Below are 24649 nucleotides of genomic sequence, written 5' to 3'. Positions count from 1 at the left end.
CAGAAACCTAGCCGGGGCTAGGCGCTCTACCCACAGAGTAACTGGATTGTGTGCCCCAGGTGGGGAAATGGGGTATCCCTGGCGTGTTACATCCTGGGGTAACCTGGCTGCGAACAATAGACGTGCACCGTGTTGGGAAAATGCCACGTTTCTTGCACGTTAATGAACCCTGCTGTGGTATTCGACTGGAGTAGGAGCCTTTGCGCTCCACCACAGGAGGCTAAGTTGCCCGAGCCTACCCATCCCTTCCTTTTTCTAGTGGCAATCTAAATTTGTCGACCCTGTTGTCCTTGTGTCTCATCCCTTTCTTATTTCATCATCATTTCATGTTCATTTTATCATCCATTTCATATTCATCGTCTGAACATAGTTGAAATATTGCTGCTCGGACACGTTAAACCCCAACAATAAATCAATCAATCCATCATCATCAATATACCTTGAATGACAACAGCACCAGTCGTTAAAATCCATTTTGCATTTCTTTGTTGTAAAATCAATTCAGAACAATTTCAAAAGTAGGCTATTTCATCCCGTGTATTTTTCAAATTATCTACTTTAACTAAAAGTAATGTCTACAACCCAATACATAAGATGAAATTTTAAGTAACAGTCTTTCTAAAAATCAGACAGGATTTGATTCATGCATGTTATCAACCCACCAAATTTACTTTATTTCTTATTCAGAATCAGATACAGACCACATCACCAGTCTTAGTTTTTCATTTGGATGTTGTGCTTTTAAGGTAAAAATTATATAAATTGTACATTGAATTTGCACTTTGCAAGAGTTTTCGTTCTTGATATGGTTTCATTTGGTTAGTTTTAGTGGAAGACATACGTATATTTTCTTAAAAGTGCAGATCTGAATGCAGAAAAGATTGTTATGTGAAAGTATAGCATACGTAGACTAAAAATGCATCGTTTGTTTGATGATAACATTCACTTGACAATAAATTACTTTACTATTAGTTGTGTCTGAATTTCATGTGGACTGGCACTTGATAATCTAACACTTGTACAAGTGCAAAATATGAATATCTAAGACCCCCGAGGAAACTGTTACATTTTCCCCAAGGGCGTCTGAGATTTCAAAATCTTGCATGACAAAAATAGATGTTTTTCTCACTTCGAATTAGTTTTCCGGATAAATGTTTTAACTGAAGTGACCTGTATTTAACAAGTGATTGTGACGTTTCAGACCAGTGATACGTTACGACCAGGTGTAAAATGTAGGTCACTTCAAAACAGTATGAAGAAACTGCAAGATATAATCAACCACCAGTTATTCTCGATAAAACACATATACGAAATTGGTCAGATATGATCGTCCAATAATTCTTTATTCATTCTTTGTGTCATTGTTTGTGGAAAGTGCAAGTGTTCTCTCTCTTTGCCCGTGGGTCACATCAGGAAATGCAAATGCAGCACAGCTAAATATAGGAATTGTTTTGTGTCTTGAGTGAGAAAGGAATATTATATTTCTTAGGTTTTCTTTTGTTTAGCCTTCCAAGCATAAAGGACTATATTTGCATATCCAAATGTGTTTACTCTTTGATATTTTTTACTCTGTGAAAACGTTACTTGTATTTTCGATAATGTTATTTTCCATCCAGATGTAATGGAGGGGTATTATTCGATGTTTTATGTAAGTTATATATGTTTGATTGTGTACATGATACTGGTATTGATATTTTACGGACGCTTGTTATATTTTTGATTAAACTGAACAGTAAACGTCTCTTGATACCACTTACCGCGCGACTTGGATGTTTCATTGTGAACATTTGTTACACTTTACTATTAAGAACATGTTTTCCTTATTTTAATTTTTCATAAGACTTCTTATAATTACAAACGCTATCTTTAATGTCTAAGAGTGTTTTTTTCCTCACACCACACACCACACTGGAGAAGCTTTATAATAAGTGGAAATTGACCCGGGGTTCTATTGGTATCACATAGATTGCCAAACACATCGTGGTGTTCATGTTCCATATTCAAAATGGTTTGACTGCCACAATGAAGTTTTCCAGAGGTCTTGAGTCACGTTTCTAGTAAAGGTAATGGTCTTTATATCTTTTGTCTTAGAGCACTGTTTGCTATAATTACAGAAAGAGGAACCAAGATTTGAGCGGAACTCAAAATAATGTAATCCAGTGACAAAGACCAGATAAGGAAAACCGACAAACACAACAAAGAACATAGGGCAACTGAAATAATATATACACACTAATCTCACATTAATTATTGCTACAAATTATAACAAATTGTGATATGATTGTATTTAAGTAATAATTATAAATTTGAACTTAATATGTTAAACTGTCCATCGAGTTGTTTATTTTTATATTTTTTTTTCCATGAAAATATACTGGTGCTTTCAGTCACTGACTGATTGTCATAGAACGATGTTCGTGATGCAAATGGATTAAAATTAGAATTATCACATAGAATTTTTTTTATAGCATAGTTCAATCAGTCCTAAGAAATTTAGTATGTTGATAGCATGAACGAGGCATTATAAAACAAATTACGCGATTAATATTATGTAATAATCTGTTTGTGATAAACTCCAAAATTCTGCCTTCTTTCTTTGTGTCTATGTTTGTAAACTGTGTTGAATTTTCCGATCAGTGACGTAACTGCATGCGATAAATTTTGGAAGCGCACTTTTATTTGCCTACTGCGACTAGGTTTGAAAACATATTTGTATTTTTCGAAAATTATCGGAAAAGGGCGTGATAAAAAGAAACAACATTCAATGAACAACTCGGACTCAATTTTCATATTAGTTATCATTGAATGTTTCTTGCGTCATGCTTTTTGCATGATGTATAAACTTTTTATAATTTTATTAAAATGTTCGACTAAATTATTTTTGTCCATTCACTTAGACTTCTAAAACATCCGAACAGACTCTAAATATTGACATTTTGTGGTAAAAGAAAGACAATTCTGGTATTTGCAACATCAACATAATGCGTTTGTATTCACAGTGTTTATTTCCTACCTTCAGGGTTATGTTGCTACAGGATTGAAAATATCACAACAGAAGTTTTATGGTCGTCATCATGAACTCGTGGGTTGTTATGGTGTATCCATCTGCATTTGTTTAAAAAAACGTAACAAATCTAAATTGCCTGAAATTGCATAAAAATATAAGATATATATGTGGCTTGTATTAAGAATCGACAATTGGACAAACACGAACTTCAGGAGTCACAGGACAGGCAATAACGCAAATTATAGACTTCTCTAGCAGTGTGACAAATGTAATATCGGCAATTCGTACGGTAGCACTGACGTTCATAATCTGAGGGTTGTTACCGTATTAGAAAACAAACTTTTGAATAAATGATAGATGATATGAATCAAGCATATGCACTATTTATATCTGGGGTTGCGCCAAAACGGATAAAAACAGAACTTTTTGATCGATCACAACCGAATGAAAGGACTTGCTTTGTGTACAGCGATATTATCGAAACCGATTATCATTTCCTGCTTGAATTGTATGACTTTGTTAGATGCGAGTCTTTAACACAATTGCTGCTACATTTCCAAACATTAATGACCTGGCAAATTCAGAGAACTGCCAATGTTCTAGCGTACCAAGAAGTTATATTGATTCCAACTTGTGTCAAAATCTGGAAATTGATTTTAGATTTTAGAAAGACGAAAACGATTTTCATATCACTGATTCAAATAATTTTCATTTTAAATCTTTTTCGCCTTTCTTTAACAGGATTTTCTTTTATATCTACTTATGTTTTAACTAGGTAATGTTAGAAAATCGAAATGCAAAAATAATATTTTGATGAAGTACAAAAAAAAAACAAACAAACAAACAAAAAAAAAAACGAAAACAAAAAAAGGACAAAAGTATCAAAATAGGAGACCAATTCTAAGTTTGCAACTCTGATATGATCAATGCCAAGAATGACAATACAGTCACTTTAGGGTTTGAATTATTTTTACATTGCAATTTTCGATTTCAAAAGGTGAGTAGTGTCATTCGGATCAGGCACGTCCGATTAGTGGGCAAATGAATGCATTTCGGGACCTGTTATCTACCAGAAGTTGCAGTGACTTATGGCAAGTGGTTTGCAAATACAAATTCTAATCATTTAAACAATGGTTATTCGATATGCTGCACGAATGTTTCAAGTTTTTTTTTCACTAAATACGTAAGAACCAATTTCAAAGAATGATACTAATAAAAAAAACAAGGATATAACTAACGTTCATTAATAGACTGTATGATATACAAAAGTAACCATCAAATGTTTTAAGATTTATCGAATAACAAATATTTAAAACACGTATCTTCAATTTTGATATGTACGAATTTTTAAATATGTCAATAAGCATTAACGGTGAAGCACTTTTCAAATACCGCGTAGCAATGTCGAAATTTATTGTCAAGTATGTTGTAAGTCTTTCAATAAAAAATCAAAATACATTGTTTTAGAACGCAGGGCGTAGTAATTTAATGCTGATAATCGGAGGTAAACGTAGGAAATATTAGGCGTATTAATAACTATACTGATGCTTCATTTTACTGCTACCTCATAAGTATATTCTATGCTTTTTCGGTCTCTCTACAAAAGAAGACGATTATTATAATCTGGCCTTGTATTGTATTCTTAAACTACGTTATATTCCATATAAACATTATTTTATGGCTGGACTACCACAGCATCCTATGAAATTTCCATACTCAGAGGTGTCAAAGAGTGTAGCCGGTCTTACCAGGACATGTGCTACTCTCGTATCTGTTCAATTGAAATTAAAATATTAGTAAAACCTTCAAAATACTAGATTGATTATTATAAAAAAAAATATAGCTTTAGGACGTTTCATTTTTCAATTCTTTATACAAAATGTTCCGCATGCCAATTTGGAACCTCTACTCAATTATTATATTATATTACTAAGCACTGTATATTTTGTCACTCAAAGAATGACGGGCACCTGGAGAAAAGTATTCAGTACTGCGCAGAAATTCTACATACTTTGTTAATAAATCCAAGTCATCTCCGTAATATATCAAAGAAGATATATATTCGTGATCGTGCACGTTTTTACATAAGGAAAAATTGCTACTTCTTGGCCTACTTCTGCACCCTAATTGGACAGACTTATTAACTGTTTGTATAAAAAGAACATATTTAAGCAAGACCCTTTGATCGGTGTTTCAGCTGTATAGACGAAGTTGTGTTTTGAAGCTTCATGCATTGTTTTCACTCCCATGAACTGCTACATTTTTTGCATAGATACAAGTCCTAGACCATATATATTCATGTGAATTCAATTACAATCTAAATTTACTGCAAAGCATGACGGAGAAACATTTATTTCTTATACAATATCTTAAATCGCCAAAAAAATGGATGTCGAGTCATGACATTTTACTACACGTCTTTTCAAAGTATGAATCGTATCTTCTGTTAAAAACAACAGTATAAACCCTGCGTATTATCTTGATATGATATGTGGCAATATCGTGCTAGACTTCTAAATATTTTATTTCTAGAACAAGGCTATGTTGTCACAATATTCAAAGTTTCATGGTCGTCATCATCAACCCTTGGTTCGTTCAGTTGTGTTTCGCGAAAAGTAGAGGAGACCTACCCAGCCGATGTATCTGATCTATACTATCTCTTTTAGTTAAATGTTAGATGAAATTTTATTTATGTTAATATATATTTTATGTGTGTGTGTAAAGGGGGGGGGTCCCTGTTCCTTTGCCTAGTCATTGTTCCTGGATTATGTTTTATTGTTGTTGCCTTGTTTTCTCGTTAAATAGAACACACTGATTCTTAAAGTCTAACAAAAATTATCAAAATAATGAAATTTGGCCGAATCAATGCCAACTCTGATTAGGTTACGCCAATATGAAATATCAAGAACAAGGACCCCAAATAGCACCCTAATTGCTTCCGCTGTGTTATTATATCTATAAAGATACTTAACGTCAAGTCGAAACTAACGAAATACATATATCTTAAAAACAAGATATACATTTTTTTTTCAAAATACCTTAGAAAGTCTGTAATATCACAAGCGTTTTGCAAATATTTACAAGGTCGTCATTTGATGTCGATTTCAGTGAACTGTAAATGAAAGTAGAAGCCATATAATTGTGTTTTGAATTGAAATGTGAATATTATATTTTAATGCATCATCAATCGTCGTTACTCTCTTATTTCGTAAGGACTACGAACTCATTCTTTTTCGATTTCAATATTTGAACATATGAAAGAGTAATCAAAGGAACCAAGGTTATAGGGCAATCAAAAGAACGCAATCCACGGACAAAGACCAGACATGAAAAACAGACACACACAACAAAGAACACAATTCGCCAAAACCATACATACAAAGTAACAAAAGCAAATGAGCAACTCGGAATCCACTAGAAACTGAGAGCATGAAAACCAATATATGTTTCAATTTGATTCATCTTTTGCTATCGGTTTTTTTTTCATCATTAACTTTAGCTTATCATGTAATTTTTTGATTTACGAAAGAACAAACTCGAATCGAACTCGTTGTTCTCATTAAATAATATCCCTTCAAATATACTCGACTTCCCTAGCTATGGTGGTTTTGTTAATTTACCTTTAAGGTGTGTTTTTGGTGGTCTACACACTTTAATATCCAATGTGTTTCTCGTAACTGTAAGCAGGATTTTAATCAATGTTAGGAATTGGTCCTGTCCTTTGTAAGGCTTTCTTTGTCAAAGCCATGGCTTGAAAAGAGCAGTGGTCTGGTGTGGGACAGCTTTCTCTTCTCCCATATAAAATGTTCATTTGCAAAATAAAAAGGAAATGTGCATCATTTCTAATTTAAATGCATGTTTTAAGTGAATTATTTGTTTGGAGCATTTCTGTTGCTTAAAAATTCAAAATTGTTGTCAAGATTGTGGTAAAATACAAATTAAAAATGAAATAAATTCAATGAATTTTCTTTTTCAAAGTGTTCCGCAGAATTTCGTCAAACCTAACCTAAACTGATAAAATATGCACATTGTACAAGAAGTTATATAAAAGTATTTTTATCAAATATGTCTTTTTGATAAGCTGTTTTATTTTTGAATTAGCTCATCAAATCGAATATTCCTTTCTCGATAGAATTTAAGACGATTCGATATTATCCGAAAAGTAGAATTTCGCAAAATATCAATTCTAGTAGTTTAATTTCTACATCTTAAGACATGCACCTCGGTGAGCTTGTTATGACGCCAATGGAGCTGAGATTTAGCCATATTCAATCTTCGCGACTTATTAAATGTATATTCATTTAGAATATTTTGATCGCTTGGGATTGGATTTGTCAAAGCAAAAATACTAGCTTCGAACTATCGTCCTTCTTCGACGTCACCAAAAGTGCTGGGATAACAACGTTAAAAACGTCACAACCTCGCTTTCGACCAATCAGGTCTTACAGAAAATTATACAAAATCACACAACATCCAAGCTCAACGGCGTTTTTTTGTAAATCACTGGTTCATATCACACTGTCCATAATATGATATTGCAAATATAGTAGTCAAATAAAACAATAAAGCAACCAAATCATAGAAAGATCAAGAACATCTCATGCACTCATGCGTATAAGCTAAGCTAATTAAATAAGCAAATACATGATAAAATAAGCATACATATTACATTAAGCAATGATGAAATGATACTTCTTCCACATCACTATAAATCACATGACAATTCCGTATTGAACATTGAAGCATTATAGGAAATATTCAAGAATTGTACTCAACAAATTTGGAATAATGTTATTATTTTTTTAATGCAAGAGCAGTCTTATGTAATATTTGGAAGTATGCTTTTCTATATGTGTATAGATATCCTCATGGTAACACATTAAAGGACAAAAATGATGAACTCCGTTGTTCTTTGCAATTTTGAAACGGAAGTGTTTCAAAATATTTATATTTCTAAATATATGATCGATAAAATTACACAGTTTTGAATAGACTACTTATTTAAAGTTGATTTAAATTTACATATAAGATCATGGTAATTTACGATTCTTATAAATACAGCAAAAACTTACCAAATACGTTTAACTTTTCTGATTGTGATTCAGTCGTTGCTTTAAAGTAATATGCACATGACGCACAGCATTTGTTGTGAACACTCTCACACTTGTTTGGAGCTCGTTCAACTATTTCAGCACATGTCCAGTTACCTTCATTTAGAACTATGCCTCGATCATCACCATATAAACATTCTTCTAAAATTAAATACAATGTCATATACTAATGGAGCAATTATCTGCTGTAAAAGCACTCCACGCCAAATTTAAGATGTTAGTTAGTTTATTGATAGACTAGATATATATGGTTTAACAATTTAAATTGGGAACTTATCGAAATTTGTCTGGAATTATAGGACAAAGTGAACGCTGAGAAAACTAAAAAGACAATAATTACAACTGTACCTCATCATTAAATCCATTTTGAAAATATAATGGCTGATGCGCATGCACCATTTTTATTTTATGTCGACTCAACATCATTTGATTAAGATCTAAGATATCTAAGGACACAGAGTATTCTGGAGTAAGATATAGATATTTGCAAAACAACACAAACCCATAAATGGCCCTCTCAATTACTCGTCGTAAACAAAGACAAGTCAGTTTTGTATTATGACCGTTCACCCATCAAGCATGCATATTACCGTAGTTAAACATACTTGTATCTTAGCAACATGATAAGGTCCCCCAAAATGTGGCATGAAATCAATATTTGTTCAGATGAGTTTGATTTTGTGTCATTGTTTCTTTGTTCTGAATGTCACCATGAGTTTTGAAATAGTGATGGGCATAAAAATAAATCACGACTTGTTAGTCATACGTGTCGAGCCTTTGATAAATACCTCAAATAGATATAAGTTGTATCACTTTGCAAGATAAAAATTGACATACCCTTCGCTTCGGTGGCATTGTTATCCTGAGTGCATACACCAGACACACAGTACTGAAAGTGTATTTTTTTTAATGTCATTTTATAAGAAAAAATATTGGAGTAAAAAAGGTATGTGTTATCCTACTCGTCTGGTTTTCATTTACTATAGTTTGCTTCGGTAACATTTGTTTCCGTAATGAAACAGATGTTTCCAAAACAATTTTCACAACAATGTTGATAGGGACATTACTATTACGATTAGGCGTCGGGAATAGGGTTATATTCCTGCAAGTTCGAAGTTATCAATACTGAAGTTATATGGTTGTAATCATGACAATTGTTGATTGTTTGGGTGTATCCATCTGCACCATCGTAACCGATTTGTTCAATGTGCCATAGTTTCCTCCCACTTTCATCTACCCGGATGTGATTTTATATGAGACTCGGCTGGTGTTTCTAGAAGAGCAGAGGATGCTTATCCTACGAGTGCAGCTAGTCCATGCTCGTAGTTTTTAGTGGAGTCCTAGTTGCGGATTTACTTTTGTTTTTTTTTTGTATTATTGTGGTTATTTAGTGTTCATTGGTTTGTGTGTGTGTGTGTGTGTGTGTGTGTGTGTGCGTTCCCTGTCTAGTCGTTTCTGGATTACATTCATTTGATTTCTGCTAGCATCTTGGTTCCATTGCTTACTCAGGCAGTTATTTGTTGTTGTCAATTTCCCTTCACAACGAAAGTCATAAGCATAAACTAAATTTCTGTACATAAACATTGATATTCTACAACGATATTTTCCTTTTTGCGAGTACATTTTATCCAAGGCATATCATATTGTCATTATAATTACGAGATTTTTTTATAGTTGTACTTTTTAATATGAGTAACACTTTACCTTTCTATTACCACATAAAGTCCCATCCCCTGCAATTGTTGGATAACATGACGTATCTCCAGGTTTTCGACAATACATCAAAGTACATATGCTGGCGTAATTGTTTTCATAAATTGACTACGAAAAATTTAAAAGATTAAAAACACAAAAACTCAAACAGTCTCCTTTATAAGTTACTATATTTATTTCTACTTAGTCCATTATTGTTACGTTCATGTTATCGTAAGTACAAGTATCAACACTTTGGTTTACGAAATGAAAAAAAAGTTTAATTCCAAATGTGTTTGAAACACAATGCCTTTCAGAAGGCGTCCACTCAAAAACTAGGCAGTGATTGGCAAATTGTTTTTCAAATTATTTTCATCAATTTCATATCGCATCCTTTCTTAAAATCAATGTTGGTTTATGATTAATCGCAATGGTTAAAGAGAAATGAATTACATTGAAAGCATTGAAATTCATTTAAAAACGTAAAAAACTATTTCATTTTGTTCAAATTTTGTTGCTTTCTTATGAAACTGTAAAATCATTTATTGTTGATTTTAAAACAATACTTGCACCATTGGTCATATAAACATTACATTAGAATAAAATATTTCGGGGTATAACATTTACCGTGTGCCATCCATATCATAGGCAATGCCTGGTTTCTAAATAAAAGGTCTCTTAAAATAAATTTGTCGAGCCTGGCGTACAAATAATTACTTTCGTTAATCCTAATTATTCGAATTTGTCCAATTAACATTCCAGGAATGGCACGTATTCATTCAAACAAATTGATCATGTATGTACCATGAGCAAAGTACTATTTTGAAAGAAAAGGTTTATTGCATATCCATTTCCCGCTGGTCGAATCTTAAGAACATTTGACACCCTCAAATAATGAATTACGTAAAAATAGACGTGAAACAAGGAAAAATAATTTAGACATACTCTGCAAAAGTAGGATTCTTCTCCATACACCATCTTACATTGTGAGTCGACGTCATACTTCAGACCGAGGAGATTTTGATCGTAAGGCGTCAGAGCTGTTGGGTCAAAACCAGATCCCAAAGTCTTCATGCAGTTTGTATTACTCCTATAAAAAAGCTCCATAATAAGTGTACTTAGGCCACAATAAAAACGATGGTTGCTTTTGCACGCGAGTTGTTAAATAGTAGAACATTAAATTGCTAGCAAGTTGTAAAACAATGATGAAACGAAAACCCGTAGGTAGTTAATTTATATTACCAAAAGTAGATAATTGATTTATATATATATTACCCATCAAGTTCATCAATTTTCGTTGTGAAGTAGTCCGTAGAACAATTGGAAAATATCCATGGATGAGTAGCGGTTTTCCCTTCTTGAGGTTCGAATGATGGTGCCATTATGTAGGCATCACTTGCTGAACAGTTATTTCCATCTCCGTCATGTAAGGCATTCAGACTTTAAGAAACATCAACTTAATTTAAAGTTTTGTTACATGACTTTGAATTTATAGAGATATAAGATTGTCCATGTGCTTCAAATTATAATACTGTCTTGAAAAAGCTAAGACTATTTTATCACAATATAAGATATCCGAGTACATGTACCTTATTTACAATAGAAAATGAACTTATGTGTGGTTTAACATCCTGTGGCAAATACTACATGTATTTCAAGACGTGATGGTTTGACTATTTGAGCGGACCCTGCTTTGTTTTTTTCCGATAATCTCTGCAGTCAATCAGAAATACTCGACCATTTCCACCACGCTAAAAATAAATCGATGCAGAAAGGAGAATTTCTTTTCGAAATTTTTGCTGATATTGTAGTCATACGCGCTGTCAAGAATTTTGGAGCGAAGCGAAACAAAGTAATGGTATTTTGTTCATTCTGTGAAACTCTAAGTTTAGAATCTGACCGGTCAATTCCCGACAAATTCTTCCACCTGCTGCCTAAGACTGATGAGTTCCGCGTTTGATGTTGTAAAGAAGTGTTAGAATTTCGTGTTGACATGCTCCAGCAGACAAATTGGAATACCTATGTGGATGTTTTCAGATTCATGCTTTTTACATTGTATTTGTATTTTGACATATTTTGAATTGTTTGAATTGTCCCAAAACTAACTCCGATATTATTTTGCCATTACTTAAGACAGGTGATGGTTGGATGGAAGGGTGGATTGACACATTGCTTCCATTCAACGGTTTGGGATATCTTAAGCCAGGTTAACAGGCAGAAGGAAGGGCGGAAACAAAACGGAATATTCCGATTACTGTTAAGCAGGAGTTATGTAAAGCATTGCTTTCGTAGTAAGTAATATTTACATTTACTATAATGGGAACGAAATCAAGTGATGCATTTAGTATCATTTAAATCATTAAAAGTACCTTGCATCGAATTAGACAAATTGTTCAGACAACACGCCTCAAGCATAACAGACGACAACATAGATTTGTTAAATCGATATAATGTAAAGTTTCTATTCTGTACTCTTTATTAATTCTCGCTTTTGACGTTAATCATCATTAATTAATACGTAGTAACTTACCTGTGTCCGAGCAAATGGGATGCAACTGTTATGATGATAAAGTTAAATTTATCTTCAACGATTGACTGGCTTGATGTACCACATATTGAATTAGTAAATACAAGTCCTGTAAGTTATCAAGAAAAAAAAAACATGCACATTTTTTGTATGTTCAAAGCATAACAAAAGACAACCAGTATCCAGCCGTTTCTGTGATTTAAAGCGAACGTTTTCACCTATCTGTCCTCTTTTACACGCAACACCCTTCAAGAACATGACGCTATAAATGTGGAATTCAAATGATGTTAAAAAAGAGTATTGGATATATAAAGTTTATATATTGGGATATCTTTTTTCTTGATTTCATTTTAATACACTAAATCAAACTTAAGAATCAATTGTGCTTAAACTTGACCCATCAACTACGTAAATACATACCTTGGGGTTCAGTAGAACCTTTCCATTCCAGATCATACCTATTTATATACATGTCTTTGTTATTCACGAAAGATTTTTAAATTGGTCAAAATAGATCACATCTAAAGTGCATAAAATTACCATTACATGAAAATCGACATCCACGTTCGTCATACCTTTTCAATAACAATTCTGCCCGAATGTATCAGTTCCAAATGTTTTTCGATTAAAGTTTTGAAATAATATTCTAACGAGACACCAATGCATTATGAGACACTGTAATGATTTCATTTTTCTATCTTTCTATGTTTTTAATTCATAATACAGTGAAAAGCTTCAAAGGCTTCCCATCGATGTAAGAACTGATTAAGCTACAAAACCGACCTCCGCAGAGATCCAATCGAGAACATTCTCTAGTCATCCAAGAACACGATTTTATATCTGTATTATTTGCCATAGGATCAAGGGGATGTTACTAGTCACATTTCATACGTAGCATAAACATTTCAGAATTGACCACACTTTTTTCTATACATATCAGGTTACCTTGTGAACAGCATGGCGTGGTCAAAATTTGGTAAGCTTCCAGAGTACGTATTTATCCAAAGATTAAAATGGGAGATAGCTAGCTCTGCATTCACTGTGTGAGGTGAAATACTGGTATTCCGTGTGTTTTCAGTCCATGTTGAGTTGTCTACAAGCTGATGAAAGGTATTTTTATATTTTCAAAGGTTAGTTCAAAGGTTTTCCATAATTACGCCCCTTTCAAACGATCTTAGAGTGATTGTCGGTATATCTAAGTGTCCCGATAGGAATAGCTGATCCTAACCATCGCCGACAAGTTTGTTTATTTGACAGCACATTATTGTAAATTATTTCATATGCACTAGATTGCATTCAACGTTATGTGGCTGAATACCAGAAAGACATAAGCGCAAACATTAATCGCTATATATTGTTTAACGACTTGTAGATACTTTAGATATCTTTGGAAGAGTAATCGAGTTAACCAAGAAATCATAAGAATGCATCCAGGAATAAAGTCTAGACACGGAAAACAGACATATACAACAAATAATATAATATAACCAAAACAACACATACAAGAAACAAATGTAAATGAGCAACTCGGCCTCAACTAAAATATGGGAGTGTGGACCAGGTGCATCGCTAAGGTTTGAAGCCTTGTTATACATACTATACCTTTACTATTAAAATACCAGCGAACAAAATACTGATAGAATATGACGTTGTTTGTATGTTTTTATACATTGCATCCATCTGTAAAGTAAAATTAAATAAGATGTTAACGATTTTTTTCCTGTGAAAAGGAAACTTTACATTAATTTAAATGTCTTGGAAGTCGATGCACAAATTAAAAAATCTACGAATTGATGTGTCCTTCTTTAGCCACAGAAATCGGTACACACTGATAAAAGTATTTTAACAGTATTATTAAACTTTGTTTTGATCTTTGCATCATCGTTTGATATTCTGAAATAAATTTAAATACTTACACCGTTAACGAGAAAGGCGTAGTATTGTCTGACAGACAAATCGGCGTCTGTATCTTTTTGTGAAGCTGTTGTTTTGTCACTTTGGTCATACCAACTATGGGAAATACAATTACCACAAATGTAACAAGTTACAAAAACATGGAATTAAACACATAGGACGTATGCTTGAAACAGCAGAACTCAAATAAGTAACAAAACTGTTTCAATAATAGCGTAAGAAAAAACACATGCGAATTCATAATTGTAAATAAAGGTTTCACTATGAGCAGCTGTGTAACGTATACGGACAAAATAGAACAAACACGATTCAAGGATAATATGAATTCACGCAAATTTTATCCCTTTGAACTTCTGTATAATAACAGATTTAAAAGAATTATTGAAGTATCTATATTCCTGTATGGTCCTCACTTTATATACTTACCCTACCGGTGCACCTGGTCCATGCTCCCAGTTTTTAGTAGAGTCCGAGTTGCTCATTTGCTTTTGTCACATTGTATGTAGGATTTTAGTTACTTTATGTTCTTTGTTGTGTATGTCTGTTTTCCATGTCTGGTCTTTGTTCCTGGATTGCATTCTTTTGATTACCGCTACAATCTTGGTTCCCTTGATTACTCTCTAAAAACTCATGGAGACGATCAGCAGAACAACAGGAAAACAACAGGGCAAGACATGGCGTCAGATTGACAACCTAGCCCAAGACGGAAGAAAATGGATATCCTTCTTCGATGACCTTTGTCCAGGAATCGATGACAGGGTTTAGGTCACGTAACTCAAAGACAATAGATCAAATATTTGAGAAAAAAAATAACAATATAATTTATAAGTTGATTATCTTTTAATATATAAGTAAAAATCAACTGTGATTTTATGGTGTAAAGAGATTTTCTAATGGGATGTGGGATGGGGACAATACGGAATAGTGACAGTGGGAAACAGAGGAGTGTCACATAGTGTAAATGAGAAGCTTTGTACCATTCAGGAAGTGAGCCTCAATTAAAGATATACTTACAATTTATACACCGAATAGTCACATACAATAAAAAGTTCTACTTGATTTGAATCAATGGCTCTTTTTTCTCTATGGTGTCCTTGGTTTGTTTGGTGTATCATAGTCTCTTCTTTTAACAAAGAAACATATCAAACATAACGACAATTTTAAGATACAATCATTTTTTTTAAACATGATATACACTTTTGTGAACATTTAAAAGAAAAATTGATATAATAGTCCAATAGACTGTGCGCAAGAATAGAAAAAAATAGTTGTACAAAAATAGATAATTATCCCGGGTCATCATGGTTAGAAAAACTAAAGTACTTCATAACATTTCAAATTTGAGTCTAATATAACTATGGTAGCGTTCTTCATTAATGTTCACACCTTTTGTGCGTGGATGTTATTTTGCTTTATATCGTAAAAATGGTACCCCTCATCATTTGTTGCATCTTTCATTTTGTTGTAATATTAAAAAATTTAAAGTTTAAAATATTGATCAAGAGTTTACCTGAAGTTTGAAGAAAATCAGCCAGTTTGAAGTTAATTTGATTTTCTTTCACAACCTCAAACTGATTCACGCCACTATACATCGGTATAGGGTTCCTTGCATCTTTTTGAAGGATGTAATTATTTTCATTCAGGTGGAAAATCCCAAACTGAAACAAAGAAGAATGAAAGCCATGCCATCAAAGATATATTGTCATTTAGTTGAAAAAGATACTTGTATCAGTCAATAGCAAACTGAAAATGGGTCGTTTATAAAACTATCTTGATTAACAAACATTTGTGACAATTTTCATTTTCCGAACAGATTTATTCCTATACTTTTTTCACCATTCTACATTTACCTCAAACCGTATCCCTAAATGATTAGCGGAAACACCACATCGTCTTTGCTTTAACCGAATAATAATTGATAGTACTGATAGTTACCACATGTTGTGATTGAGTTCTGTTATACTGTACAACAACAAAAGCACCATTGACCGCATCTTGATAAAAGACAGACTCCTACATAGGGAAACAGCATAATAAACATTCCACCAAATATTGTTTTATTTTCATGCACCCATGTTTAAGTAAAGTCCGAGTTGCTCATTTACTTTTGTTACCTTGCATGTATTAGCTTTGATATGTTATGTCCTCTGTTGTGTTTGTCTGTTATCCATGTCTGGTTTTTGGCTTTGGATTGCATTTTTTTTATTTTCACTAGAATCTCGGTTCCCTTGGTTATTCTTTCTACCATTACTAATGATAACTTAATTTTTGCGGAATGAAGTCAAACAAAGTTCAGATCACCGGTCGTTTGAACCATATTCGCTTTATTTTAAAATTAGATCTTATTACATATAGTAAAAAAATCTCAGACTACCTCTTGATCTTCCGAGTATATTTCAGTGATACCATCCTCTTCTAATTTCAATATTGGTATATCTGTCATCACATCATCATTCCTAAATAGGTGAAGATGTACATTGGATCCTTCCACATCAAGGTCTAAACTGTACCAATCAGGATGTGATAGTCTCCCGATGGACCTCTTAGTCCTTGATCCTTGTGAGATCTTAACATTTGTAACATCTGAAATTTAACTGTATTTTTGGGAACGGAAGTAGGTTAATCCGATATATTATACTTTCATCAATTCCGAGGTTTGTTCATTGGTTCGCAAATATTAATTATTATGGTATACCACCCTTACTCGAAGTATACCACCCTTCCTGAGAGGTTTTGGAGAGTGTTATACTTGTATATACCACCCTGATTATGAATACCACACTTCCGATTTGAATGCCATTAGCTCGAACCGAAAATTGTTTTTATCATTTCCGTTCCGTTGTCGATTGTTTTCATACTTTCGCCGAAATAAAAAAAAAAACTCAGGACGATTAGTTATTGTAAATGAGAAACTATCAGTTATTTTGTGAATATGGTCATAGAGGAGATACATAATTTGTGCAAATAGGTATGAGTTTGTTTATGCTTCTATTAAAGAACGGTGCATCATATCGTTTCAAGCATTTTTCTAACATGAACCTTATGATATTCAGTATAAAATAACACATACTGTCTGAAATTGAGGGTGATATACTAGATCACCATACAATGAAAAGAACACACCCTCCTCGACTTCGCCTCGGGCAATACTCTTCCTTCATGGGTAATTGAGCATACTGCAAATTATTCCCATTCAATAACAAAATTGAAGTAGGTAGTAGAAAGTGCTATTCATCGGATCAAACGGTTCTCTATAAAAAGTGGTTTCAAACTTTTGTACCTTTTTTTCATGGATTTCGTTAGAAAAGTTGCTGTTTTTACCAATTGCATCCGTGCACCTTCATCAATTTAATTCGGTAAATTAGGTAAAAAATGTTGCAAAAAGCAAGGCACCATGAACATGTTATTCAATTGTGGAAGATAATTTTTCTTATTGTTGGGATTAAACGCCCGAGCAGCAATATTTCAGCTATATTCAGGCAATGAACATGAAGTGGATAACAAAATGAACATGAAATGATGATGAAATGAAAAATGGGATGGGACACAAGGATAAATGAGTTGACAAATTTTGATTACCACAAGAAAAAGGGAGGGATGAGTAGGGTCGGGCAATTTAGCCTCCTGTGGCGGAGCGCAAAGGTTCCTACTCCTAAGGAATACCACAGCAGGGTTCTTTAACGTGCGAGCAACGTGGCATCTTTCCCAACATGGTGCACCAGTATGGTTTGCGGTCAGGTTTTCCGTATTATGGCCTGACAATCCCAGCATGTAACATGCCAGGGGTACCCCATTCCACCACCTGGGGCACACATACCACTTGCTCTGTGGGCAGAGCGCCTAGCCCCCAGCTAAGTTTCTGAGCACTATTTAGTCGCCTTTTACGACAAGCTAAGTGCTGCTGCAGGCCTGTTCATTTGACACCTGGACCTGCACGGGGTGTGGAAGACAATAATCCTATCCGAAAATTCGGGGTGTTACAATAGATGTTCGTCAGATACAGCTTTCGAGATACCTAGAAAGTCATATTTCTGACTGCTATATGCTCCAATATGTAATGATTTTAGTAAACTTTATGTAGGCATTCTTCTTCTACAGATTATAGCTTATAGATCAAATTCAGTTAATACGAATTTAGAGGCTGGTATTGTACCTGAAGATTGTTTCAAGAGTTGTCGGATGTTGTTTCCATATAGGTCAAAACTTTATTTGGTATCTTGGTTACAGTAGATGATAGCAAGATATATTGAAACGTATAATATACCGAGTCAATCTTTAATGCCAAGGATAAGACACTTTTCCAAACGGACACTGATAGTGATGGTCCGATTGGGGAATGAAATTAGCAAAACTTAATCACATTGATTAACATAACTGTTAGACATTTGTAGGCAGTGATGCCACATTTTGTTCCAATACATGCGTTGGTAATGACTTAAAAATGTGTTCTCACTTTGTGGTTAATATAAAATGCCTTCAACTCATAATGTCATCTTCCATTCAGATGATGATGTCTATATTAATGACTCAACATAGTAAGTTAGGGAAAGTCTCACAACTTTAGAATTAGGAAAAACAAATATAGTTTGTAAAATATATAAAGTAAATATATTTAGATTCCTATATCACAGACAAAATATTATCGTGGCACAATGTCACGGAGGCGTTGCGTGATATTTGACATGTAGTTTTATTTCTTGATACACCGTAAATAAATGTCATTGAGCAACAATTAAACACTGAGCTAATCTTACATTATTGTTCATCGTATAAACCATAACCATGTTGGGAGTGAAAATTCAAATTGAACTACCCAATAAACATATTGAATCTACTGTGTTTTATAACCTTCCGAGAACACAAATAAACACATATGGATAAACTTCATATGCTATTTATCCTCATTGTTTCCCAGGATCAGTCGAAAACTTGTTTACAATGGGCCTCTTGTGGTAACAGGAATGTGTTCATGCGTAATATTTATGCACGAATATAAGTGTATTAAAACTGAAAATCGCTGTAATTAATAACCTTGACGCTTATTTAAGGTATATATGCTTCCTGTATCATATAAAAGCTTGATTGAACTATGGTATTTCAACAAATTGGCAAGGACAGGCGTAATATAATAACATCTGAGCAATTATGTTGATTAAGTCGTAATTAAAATTAATGCCAACATTGTGAGTTTTACAGTGTTGAATTGTTGTGAATAAGTACTTAATTACATACTGAATCCTGTTTTCTAGGGGAGGAGTAATATCTTTAAAATGAGTTTTTCATGCTTTCGTGATATTGAAAAGTGATTAGCTACCGCCTGCTACGACATTTGAGACGTTTTCGAGTCTCATAGAACGTTTTTTATTGAAAATTTAATTTTTAGCAATTTTGGTAGATATTCACTATGAAAATCGCCACAAGAGATTAAAAGAAGTATAAATTGTGATAGTGCAGTGCAAAGAAGAAAATATCGTATAAGCCATTATTTACTTACGCATCAAGACTCTAGGGGTTTTGACCTTGAATAATCACACAAACGTGAAAGTGTTTACATTGTATTTTATTTATGGCACAAGATCAACTAGCATCGTCTGAAGGCAAACATCACAATGTCCAATGGTTTTATTTTGTAGAAGCTATGTCAAATTCGATATGGTATAAACTTCAGTAAAATCCCAACATGAAACCAAACGTTGTGTCTTTAAAATAAAGTTATATATTGAACTCAATAAATTATTTACGATAAACATATTTTACTAAATACTGATATTATTGGTAAACCATAGGATAAAAACACATTATGACTGTACGATTGCTATGAAAACGTAGGTTGCTACGCATTTATTTGGTTACTGTAGTGATAAGATACACATGTGATAAAAATATGGAAGAATGTTTACATAATATGACAAGTACTGGCCATTCAGACTAAAAAACATAGGAGACTTGTTATTGTTAATCTAAGTCCCTCGGCTATTTTGGGATACAGGACTAAAAGCGTTTCTAGGGTACCATGAACATGATTGTTTTTGTCCTGAAAAATGTGCTTTGTATGTACATGATGTATGATCAACTCATTTAAAGAGGGGACAAAAATGGCTCCTAGCGTACTCAATCCTTTAATGCCTAAAGGTATAATTTATAAATTTAATTTACGGGCTCAGTGATCTATAAAAATAATACTACAACCTTCATCAACATTAAACTAAATAACCATTAACTCTATTCTTAAAACGACAAATACTAAATATGTTTCCAACAATATAATATTACATAATCTTTAGAGGAATCACCTGTTTAAATTAGTTTACAACTTTAAAGACGCGGTGTTGCATAATTTTTTTAAAGAATCGAACTTTCTGCTTTGAATTCAAACAATGATATCATAAGGAGACATGTTTGCTTGTAGTAGTTTGTTAAATTTCGTTCTGCATGACCAATTGCTGAATTATTAAAAAGAGTTCTGCCTAAAAACCAGGAAGGAGCTTATAATGGCTGATTCATGCATTTCTCAATCCCAAATGTTTATATTGAAAATCTTTCTATAGGCCTCCATATAAGTATAAAATATAAATGCAAATAAAAGTAGTCCACTGGAGGTATAAAAATTGAAACTTGATTATGTTCTACTGCAGAAAAAAGTACGGGAAAATTTCCAGCCAAATCTGATACACAACAACAAGTGAAAAATATTTTATGATAAGTAGCAGATTTAAGGAAAAGATGTTTTAAGGACCTAAAAATGTATTTTTGCAGTTTCACTGATTATCTTAAGATATAGTGGATACCCCCCCCCCATTTTCCCCCACCCTGCTTGTTTCTTAAGCAGAACCATTACACGTTAAAGTACTAATTTTAAAGATGCTAGGCAAAATTAGCGGAGAGCAAACGAAAGCAGGTCGAGAACTCCCCCTCCCGGTGCATTCTCGAACATTTACCAACTCAAATATCAATTCTAGGTACCTTCAGACCCCTCATTTAAGAATCAATTGGTCGCCAGGGAATAAACTGATGCATATTTGTACTGTTTGGCCGTGTTTGTTACCTTTTTGATGGAAAAAAAAACATTTTTTTTCATCAAATCGCTGCTTTCAGCAAATAGAAAAGTGCTGACTAAACACTCGGTTGTTGAGTTATATTCAAACTGTGTACCACTACAGAACCACATAAAATGTTTAGATTGACATATTATTCAAGGTCAAAACCCCTAGAGTCTTGATGCGTAAGTAAATAATGGCTTATACGATATTTTCTTCTTTGCACTGCACTATCACAATTTATACTTCTTTTATTCTCTTGTGGCGATTTTCATAGTGTATGTCTACCAAAATTGCTAAAAATTAAATTTTCAATAAAAAACGTTCTATGAGACTCGAAAACGTCTCAAATGTGGTAGCAGGCGGAAGCTCATTCACTTTTCAATATCACGAGAGCATGAAAAACTCATATTAAAGATATTACTCCTCCCCTAGAAAACAGGATTCAGTATGTAATTAAGTACTTATTCACAACAATTCAATACTGTAAAACTCACAATGTTGGCATTAATTTTAATTACGATTTATACAACATAATTGCTCAGATGTTATTATATTACACCTGTCCTTGCCAATTTGTTGAAATACCATAGTTCAATAAAGCTTTTATATGATACAGGACTTTTAGATAGCTTTCAAATTATCCCAAGTAATTAATAAATAAGATAAATATAGGTACTCCATTTAGGTAAGACTTTGCCAACCCTCTTCAAGAAACCACTAAATTAAATTGATTTAACACGGGGATTGATATAACCTTCAAAATCTATATTTGCCGGCGTTAGCTTCTCGACTCATAGTAAACATTTCAGGCATTGCATGTACCATAGTCTCTTGGGAACTTTCTTTCTATAAGAATACCCGTTACATATGTAACTATTGCATATACGCAGTAGTTTATTATTAATATTTTATTTATATTTACACAATGAGAACCGATTTTTTTACTGCGTCATAGATTTCCTTTCCTATTTTGTTTTCCCCGGGCTTGACATTTTATGCCGGTTGGTGTTTCTAGGAAAAGTGGAGGTGAACCTGTTCCATGATTCTAGTTATAAGTGGAGTCTGTGTTGCTCATTTACTTTTATTTCGTACGTGTTATTCTGATAATTTCGTGTTCTTTGCTGTGTGTGTCTCTATCTTATCTTTATCTCTTTATTGCATTTTTTTGATTCCGCTATAATCATGGTTCCCTTAATAACTCATATAGTAAAATATACGGTACAAAAGAAGAATTACGGACTGAATATAACGTTTGACTTCGAATTGATATTTCTTCTGATCAGTAATGAAATTGAAATCCAAGATATAAGTCCGAAATGAATATTGATACTTTCGCATGTTTTCGAAGGAAGACATTATATACGGTGTCTTCAAGTCTCTACGATGCAAAGATTTACATTCTTTGTCACCTATTAGCAGTTCAAGTAATGAAAAAGCTATTTGATTCAATGTATGATACATGTACACAGCCAAATGCACCATATATAATAATCATATGGTGCTCGAATCATATGATAATCATATGGTAATCATATGAAAATCATATGATATCTAACATGTGATAGTCATATGATTATCATAATTCTCATATGTTAATTTTGGCTGGAAAACATATGACAGTCATATGTTTGTGAAAATATATAATTATCATATGATAATCATGCGATTATCATATGTAAAGCGCATCATATGATTATCATATGGTGCTCGATCTATATGATAATCATATGATGCTAACCATATGATTTTCGTGTGTGGCACGTTTGCCTGTGTATGTATACGAGATATTTAATACTTTTTGTCCTTTTCAAAAGGGAAACTTTTGAAAATAATTATTTTCATCCATTATACCATAAAAGACAAAACAAACCTAACGTTTTCCACATACCTTTGTTCTGGAATTCAACGTTTTTTGGAATTCTAATAAAACAAGAAATATCCCCTGATAAAAGCAAAAATCCAAAAACTAAGTTAAACATCCTCAATTGTGCTTCAAACCACCCTTACATGCCTTTATCTGAATTTTTAATACACTATTAGTATGTGCTGGGTCGTATTTACGTCAATTTAAATGATTATTTGATAAAAGGTATAAGTAATGCATGATCGGTGTAATACATATTTGCAAACGTTACAGGTCGGTGTGCTTAAAAATAGTTCGTTGATCATAGATTAATTAAATTATCTATGTAGAATTTTCTGTTGTTATTTTATTTATTTTTCTATTTTTTCCCTATATGTTTCCCTATAAGGAGCATTAGGAACCCAATTTCTTGGACCATCTCCATTTAATGGGTTAATGCTTAGTGTAAATCACAAACAAAAATAGGTTAATATAGTGCAATTTTCTATTCCCTGTTCTTGCATCTTTTTATGTGTTATGTCTGTCCTTATGTTTACGTGTTTTCTTTTTTAAGTACGGTTATGCATATCATTTACATTAATATTTCTTTTCCTATATCATAAAAATGTTTATATTGAAAGAAGGTAATTCAGTCATCATAATTTGAGATTCACCTCATATTTATTCGTTGCTCATATTTTATGCATTCGTTGTGTCTTTAGATTCTGTAGCTTTCTATACATGACTTCGAATATTTTACGAAGTAATGTATAGAAATAGTAACTGAAAATTACACAGTATAATTCGTAACCGCTACATTTCACTTATTGAATAATGTATACCGGTTCTTCAACAAAAAAAATAACCATTATCAATTAACATCAACTATTAAATAACACTCCAGATTAGAATCATGCAAAATGTGATTCATGGATAAAAAGCCTACATATTTTTATTTTTGATATTTTGTTTGAATTGTCACAGTAAACAGAAATTAACATTGTTTTTCATACTACCCATGTTTGTAGGAGAAAAAAATAATAAAGACAGCTACTCAAACACTTGGTAGGCATTTCTCGCATAAGTAGCATTGATGTATGCTATGTTTTATTCATCAATTACCAACGCTGATTATAAGTTGTTTTATTTTTATTTTTATTTTTTTTTTGTGTGTGTGCCGATATTTGATCTTTCGTAAGTCCAGGCTTCACGTTGTGCTACACTTCTCTTGTCAGGAAAAATAGGGTTTGTAAGTTTCGTTCTTAACCGAATGTTATTATGTAGAACGTATCAAAAATTGATGATCGATCTTCATTTTATTGTTTACTTCCGCGACTTCGTAACGCTATATTTCAATGAAAAAACGTCTCTTACATTTATCATGATAAGTTATATATTTGTCATGATATCGGTATTTTTAAACAGAAATATGTTTTTATATATGCTCTTTAAATGACAAATTGGCCATGTGTTTGAATTGTAGATAAAACTTATTCAATGGTTAATTATTCTGAA

At 32.9% G+C, this 24649-nt stretch overlaps 1 protein-coding gene across 7 annotated transcripts; it reads right to left on the bottom strand.

The window, feature by feature from the left end:
• Positions 1-1808: 1808 nt before the first annotated feature.
• On the bottom strand, positions 1809-23363 carry LOC148599627 (A disintegrin and metalloproteinase with thrombospondin motifs 1-like). 7 transcript variants are annotated; one of them, XM_088557039.1, is made up of 19 exons: positions 23180-23361; positions 16626-16834; positions 16187-16264; positions 15762-15909; positions 15266-15374; positions 14254-14347; positions 13940-14017; positions 13283-13437; positions 12758-12795; positions 12341-12446; positions 11086-11250; positions 10756-10900; positions 9823-9939; positions 8956-9007; positions 6628-8259; positions 6046-6119; positions 4572-4604; positions 3014-3143; positions 1809-2102 (listed from the first exon to the last, which is right to left on the bottom strand). In XM_088557039.1, exons 1-15 carry the CDS (start codon positions 23268-23270, stop codon positions 8057-8059), a joined length of 1788 nt encoding a protein of 595 aa, XP_088413165.1. In that variant the 5' UTR covers positions 23271-23361; the 3' UTR covers positions 1809-2102; positions 3014-3143; positions 4572-4604; positions 6046-6119; positions 6628-8056. The 7 variants fall into 7 exon arrangements, with proteins under 7 accessions (XP_088413165.1, XP_088413163.1, XP_088413161.1 ...); XM_088557037.1 differs by having other exon boundaries at positions 4572-6119; XM_088557035.1 differs by having other exon boundaries at positions 3014-5151.
• Between the last annotated feature and the right edge of the window lie 1286 nt (positions 23364-24649).

This window comes from Perna viridis, chromosome 13 (genome assembly GCF_037379345.1).
Source record: "Perna viridis isolate PV_CMFRI_1.1 ecotype Kerala chromosome 13, ASM3737934v1, whole genome shotgun sequence".
Lineage (NCBI taxonomy): Eukaryota > Metazoa > Mollusca > Bivalvia > Mytilida > Mytilidae > Perna > Perna viridis.
Note: the sequence above shows the minus strand (reverse complement) of the source record. Positions and strands in the feature narration are given on the sequence as shown.

Coding starts and splice junctions, on each gene's coding strand:
- LOC148599627 (XM_088557034.1), bottom strand. CDS start 23,270: ATGTTTAACTTAGTTTTTGGATTTTTGCTTTTATCAGGGGATATTTCT. Junction 12,447..12,757: donor AGGTTCTACTGAACCCCAAG/GTATGTATTTAC, acceptor GATAACTTACAG/GACTTGTATTTACTAATTCA. Junction 11,251..12,340: donor TCCCATTTGCTCGGACACAG/GTAAGTTACTAC, acceptor TGTTTCTTAAAG/TCTGAATGCCTTACATGACG.